The sequence below is a fragment of the Neophocaena asiaeorientalis genome, unplaced genomic scaffold, assembly GCF_003031525.2.
Source record: "Neophocaena asiaeorientalis asiaeorientalis breed wild unplaced genomic scaffold, Neophocaena_asiaeorientalis_V1.1 scaffold43, whole genome shotgun sequence".
NCBI classification, from domain to species: Eukaryota; Metazoa; Chordata; class Mammalia; order Artiodactyla; family Phocoenidae; genus Neophocaena; species Neophocaena asiaeorientalis.
In genome coordinates this window covers 514,000-519,733 of record NW_020173674.1, presented here as the reverse complement: position 1 = coordinate 519,733, position 5,734 = coordinate 514,000, and the positions used below count along the sequence as shown (strand labels likewise).

The 5,734-nt window shown below is 67.7% G+C and overlaps 2 protein-coding genes across 2 annotated transcripts; both read right to left on the bottom strand.

Annotated features, from left to right (window-relative positions):
* Positions 1-6: 6 nt before the first annotated feature.
* LOC112402485 (CD151 antigen) lies at positions 7-2,426 on the bottom strand. The gene is made up of 7 exons (XM_024749451.1): positions 2,291-2,426; positions 2,008-2,199; positions 1,506-1,580; positions 929-1,033; positions 668-826; positions 411-497; positions 7-327 (listed from the first exon to the last, which is right to left on the bottom strand). The coding sequence occupies exons 1-7, from the start codon at positions 2,369-2,371 to the stop codon at positions 268-270; spliced, it is 759 nt and encodes a 252-aa protein (XP_024605219.1). The 5' UTR covers positions 2,372-2,426; the 3' UTR covers positions 7-267.
* A 575-nt stretch (positions 2,427-3,001) lies between these two features.
* Positions 3,002-5,197, bottom strand: LOC112402223 (CD151 antigen-like). The gene is made up of 6 exons (XM_024749010.1): positions 4,773-5,197; positions 3,834-3,915; positions 3,540-3,742; positions 3,230-3,451; positions 3,099-3,132; positions 3,002-3,007 (listed from the first exon to the last, which is right to left on the bottom strand). Exons 2-6 carry the CDS (start codon positions 3,912-3,914, stop codon positions 3,002-3,004), a joined length of 546 nt encoding a protein of 181 aa, XP_024604778.1. The 5' UTR covers position 3,915; positions 4,773-5,197.
* Positions 5,198-5,734: the final 537 nt, after the last annotated feature.

Genomic DNA, 5,734 nt, shown 5'->3' with positions numbered 1-5,734 from the left:
AGGCAGACGGGTGGGGCCGACCCCAGGCCTTGGGACTTTGGTGTGCAGCTAAAGGCACTTGAAGCCGCCTCCGGGGTTTGGGGCTCCCCAGAGGTCACGGTGATGGCACGGTGCGGGGGGCAGGGGGGCCCAGGCATGAGAACACCAGGGGCAGACCCTGGCAGGCAAAGGGCGGGGCCCCGTGCTGGACCGCAGCTCCCTGGCCGTCAGTAGTCAACGCGTGGCAAGAAGCTGCAGTGCACACGGAGGGCCGGCCCGCGGGCAGGATCAGTAGTGCTCCAGCTTCAGGCTCTTGTAGAGGCAGCACGTGAAGATCATGCCAAACACCTGAGCATGGGGCCAGCGTGAGCCGACGTGGCCGCCAGCACCTGCGTCCCAGCACCCGCCGGCCCGCCCCGCCGTGCCCGCACCTGCACGCAGGCGATGCCGAGGCCCACGGCCCCGATGATCCTCAGGTGCTCCTGGATGAACGTCTCCAGCTTAGTGATGCAGCCGCCCTGCAGGAGCGGGCCAGGGGTGCGCGCTGAAGGCAGCAAGGCGTCGGGCCCCCTCGGGTGTCGGGCCACACCAGCCCCCAGCATCCCGGGACTCCCCGGGCCCAGGCACGACGGGGCAGAGCCACTGCCCTCAGGGCCCTGGGCGTCTCAGCAAGCCCCAGCCGGCCTACCTCCACCTTGTAGATGTTGGAGGCGTGGTCGCGCTGCCCGCAGCCGGCCACCACGGTCTTGCAGCAGCTGTCAGGGACCACGCGGCCGCCTGCCTCGCCCGAGCGGATCCACTCGCTGTCCCGCCAGTCCTGCGAGTTGTTGCTGCCACAGCAGTGGAACTGCAGCGAGGAGACGGCCCAGGCTGAGCCCTGACCGCCCACCCCTGCGGCTGGGGCTCCCGCACGAGTCTGGGGAGGTGCCTCCCTGCGCCACCCACCCACCTCCTGCTGCAGCTTGTCCACAGCGCTGGTCACGCCCTCGTGGCCCAGCTGATGGTACCGCTTGGTCATGGTGTCCTTCAGGTTCTCCTTGAGCTCTGCGTTCAGCTGGGGTGAGGGGGTGACAGCTTCAGCCACAAAATCTAAGACTCTCCAAGGTGGGGCAGAATGGCAATGGGCACAGGCGGGAGAGAGGCGCAGGGTCAGGGCTGGGGTCAGACGCATGGCTCAGATGGCCACGGGGAGGGCCGCGGGCAGGGAGGGCGCTCCAGATCCTGCGGACACCTGCCTCCCTCGCCAGGGCCCCCAAGCAGGCAACTTGGGTGCTGCAGGCAGGCTGTCCATCCCCGTGATCCACCCTCCCCCTGGGACCCAGTCCCCATCTCCTGGGCCTGATGCCACGATGCTCAGCGCTGGAGCCCGTGGGGTCCTGTGTGCGTGTGCGCGCCCTGCCTGTGTATGTGTGTGTCCCAGTGTGTATGTACACGTCGCCTGCGTGTGCGCATCCATCTCGCACGTGTGTGTCCCCGTGTGTGCCCGTGCCCATCCACGTCGCCCACGGCCTGTCTGTGCCCCTCACCTGCTGGTAGTAGACGTAGGCCAGGGCTCCCGCGATGATCTCCAGCAGGAAGATGACGAGGAGCAGGGTGAAGTACTGGGGGGCGGTGCAGGGGCTCCGTGAGACGGGGCGGGACACGGACACTCCCAGTCCGTGAGGACTCCCCAGGCCCAGGCACAACAGAGCACAGCCACTGCCCTCAGCTCCCAAGCAGCCACACGGTGAGGGCTCCAGGCAGCAGGCGAGCGCTGGGGGGCCACCAGGACCCCCAGTGCTCACTCCCAGGTGTCTTCCCTCTGTAGGCCCAGCTGGGATGTGGGCACTCACAGGACTGGGCAGGTGGGAAGGGACACCCCCCCAGATGAGCACAGCAGAGTCCATCCTGCGGTGTCCCACTCGACCCCCGTCAGTCCCTTCTAACTCCCTCAAGGACCCAGAGCCAGCCCCCGGCAGCCTGGCAGGGAGCCCTGGCAGGTACCCGCAGCCCCACCCCCGCCCCCAGTGACAGCCACACCCTGCTGACCAGACGCAGCAGGTCCCTCCGCTCCTTGAAGGTGGCGCAGCAGCCCAGAACCCCGGTCACCATGACGACAGCGCCCGCCACCACCAGGATGTAGGCTGTGGCCAGGTAAGTGCCCGAGGCCAGCAGGCTGATGTAGTCGCTCTTGAGAGCCAGTGTCCAGATGCCCACGGCCATGACGGCCAGACCAGCCAGCTGTGGGCAGTGCACACCGGTCACCACACCTGGCCCCAGGTCTGAGCCCCAGGCCAGGCTCCTTTCAAGGCTGGGGAAGGGGGTGCCTCACCCAGAAGCAGCAGTTGAAGGTGAAGAGCAAGTACTTGAGGCAGACGGTGCCACACGTCGTCTTCTCGCCAAACTCGCCCATCCTGCGGCAGGGAGGCAGGGGAGGGCCTGACTGGGAGGATGGCCAGACCCCAGTGGGGACAGGAGGAGGGGACACAGATGTCCAGACCAGCCCCAGGCTGGGGGCCAAGCCAACTGCCTGCCAGGGTGAAGGCTCTGGGAGAATGTCCATGGCAACCAGGATGCTTCCTGCGAAGGCCGCCCAGGAGCCTCCACCCCCATGGCAGCGAGGGCAGAGGGGGTGCCCACAGCCTAGCTGAAGGCCGGGGGGCCAGGCTTCCCTGACCAGAGCCCAGGGCACGGTGAGAGGGGGCCTGGAGGACCCCCAGCCATCACGGGCTGACTCACCCCTCTGGCAGCCAGGGTAGGAAGCCCCAGCAGGCACCTCGGGGTGAGCTCATGCAGGCTCCCCACCCCGTCCCAAGCATTCCCCGGGCCCCACGCCACAGGTTGGCAGGAACCCACCAGCTGCTGGGGGGAGGAGGCTGCTCCAAGACAGACCGACCTGGCCCTCACTAGCCTAGTCCCATGGACTTAGGAAAGCCCCTCAGAGCTCTGTGAAAGGACAGGCCTGCCTTCTTCCCAGCGGGGGCAAGCGGAGCTGGCAGACACATACCCGCCCAGACCTGGGGGGTTCTTCCTGTGCCGGTCCTCATTGCTGGAATGGGGACAGCCACACCGACCCCAGAGAGAAGTGGAGCTACCGGCTGTGCTCCTCCCCAGAGGCACCCCAGGGCCACCCCACCCACTCTGTTCTGGGGTGTCCGCACTGGCGGGGAGTGGCTGTGGGACACAGATGGCAGCTGAGCGCCTGGGGCCATGTTTCCAGACAGACGCAGCGCCCACAGCCAAATTTATATCTACCCCGCCCAGCACTCACCTTCCCAAGCAGCCACACGGTGAGGGCTCCAGGCAGCAGGCGAGCGCTGGGGGGCCACCAGGACCCCCAGTGCTCACTCCCAGGTGTCTTCCCTCTGTAGGCCCAGCTGGGATGTGGGCACTCACAGGACTGGGCAGGTGGGAAGGGACACCCCCCCAGATGAGCACAGCAGAGTCCATCCTGCGGTGTCCCACTCGACCCCCGTCAGTCCCTTCTAACTCCCTCAAGGACCCAGAGCCAGCCCCCGGCAGCCTGGCAGGGAGCCCTGGCAGGTACCCGCAGCCCCACCCCCGCCCCCAGTGACAGCCACACCCTGCTGACCAGACGCAGCAGGTCCCTCCGCTCCTTGAAGGTGGCGCAGCAGCCCAGAACCCCGGTCACCATGACGACAGCGCCCGCCACCACCAGGATGTAGGCTGTGGCCAGGTAAGTGCCCGAGGCCAGCAGGCTGATGTAGTCGCTCTTGAGAGCCAGTGTCCAGATGCCCACGGCCATGACGGCCAGACCAGCCAGCTGTGGGCAGTGCACACCGGTCACCACACCTGGCCCCAGGTCTGAGCCCCAGGCCAGGCTCCTTTCAAGGCTGGGGAAGGGGGTGCCTCACCCAGAAGCAGCAGTTGAAGGTGAAGAGCAAGTACTTGAGGCAGACGGTGCCACACGTCGTCTTCTCGCCAAACTCGCCCATCCTGCGGCAGGGAGGCAGGGGAGGGCCTGACTGGGAGGATGGCCAGACCCCAGTGGGGACAGGAGGAGGGGACACAGATGTCCAGACCAGCCCCAGGCTGGGGGCCAAGCCAACTGCCTGCCAGGGTGAAGGCTCTGGGAGAATGTCCATGGCAACCAGGATGCTTCCTGCGAAGGCCGCCCAGGAGCCTCCACCCCCATGGCAGCGAGGGCAGAGGGGGTGCCCACAGCCTAGCTGAAGGCCGGGGGGCCAGGCTTCCCTGACCAGAGCCCAGGGCACGGTGAGAGGGGGCCTGGAGGACCCCCAGCCATCACGGGCTGACTCACCCCTCTGGCAGCCAGGGTAGGAAGCCCCAGCAGGCACCTCGGGGTGAGCTCATGCAGGCTCCCCACCCCGTCCCAAGCATTCCCCGGGCCCCACGCCACAGGTTGGCAGGAACCCACCAGCTGCTGGGGGGAGGAGGCTGCTCCAAGACAGACCGACCTGGCCCTCACTAGCCTAGTCCCATGGACTTAGGAAAGCCCCTCAGAGCTCTGTGAAAGGACAGGCCTGCCTTCTTCCCAGCGGGGGCAAGCGGAGCTGGCAGACACATACCCGCCCAGACCTGGGGGGTTCTTCCTGTGCCGGTCCTCATTGCTGGAATGGGGACAGCCACACCGACCCCAGAGAGAAGTGGAGCTACCGGCTGTGCTCCTCCCCAGAGGCACCCCAGGGCCACCCCACCCACTCTGTTCTGGGGTGTCCGCACTGGCGGGGAGTGGCTGTGGGACACAGATGGCAGCTGAGCGCCTGGGGCCATGTTTCCAGACAGACGCAGCGCCCACAGCCAAATTTATATCTACCCTGCCCAGCACTCACCTGGCTGGTGGGGATGTCTCTCTCGTCTGTAAGGCAGGCGGACGGAAGTTCCCGCCCGAGGAGCCTCCGCTAGAAGGGCAGGGACAGGTCACAGGTCTGGCTCAACCTGGTCAGGATCCCGCCACCCCTTTTTCTGGCCGACCCAGGCACTGGACCCAAGCTGGCCTTCCAGAGCAGGCAGCGTCCACCCCCTGCCCGTGGCTGAGAGGGGAGCGGCCAGGCCCGGTATTTTGGTCTGGGCCAGGGCGGGGCAGGGCAGAGGACATTTCTGGACAGTCCGATCCAGGGAGGGACCGCACGCCTTCTCCAGGCCCCCACTCTGAGCCTTGGTACCAGACCTGTCACTGCCCCTTGCCCCACCAAGCAGCAGTAGCTGCAGCCTGGAAAGAAAAAGGCGCAGACCACTAGCACAGCCGGGGTGTGGAAGCCCCAGGTGCCGCAGACCTGGGCCTGCCCTGGGGTCCCGGGGAGGCTGCTTCCAGACACAGATCCGGCCCCCACGGCCCGCCCGCGGGTGACCGGCTGAGGAGGGGCCCCTCTTTCCGGGAGTGCCTGGCGGAGATGATCCCCAAGGGAAAGGGCCGGCCAGAAATAGCTCCCCAGTGGGAGTGCCTGGCGGAGATGATCCCCAAGGGAAAGGGCCGGCCAGAAATAGCTCCCAAGGCCCGGGACAGAGCCGCCCCACCCACGTCCCCCGCGGCCCAACCAGCCCTTCGGCGCCCCGCCCCGCAAGGTGGGGGACCGACTCGGCTCCAGCCAGGCCGGGTGAGGAATTCGCGATGAAGTCACCGCCGCCGCCTCCCCCACGCCCGGGCGAGGCGAACGGCCCGCCCACTCGCACCGGGCGGAGGGGAGGGCACCGGTGTCTGCGCACAGTGAGCGGGGTGCTCGGGAGGAGCCCCTGGCCGGAAGGGGCCGCCAGGCCCGTCCGGAGACCCGGGAGGCGCCTCGCCCTCGCCGCC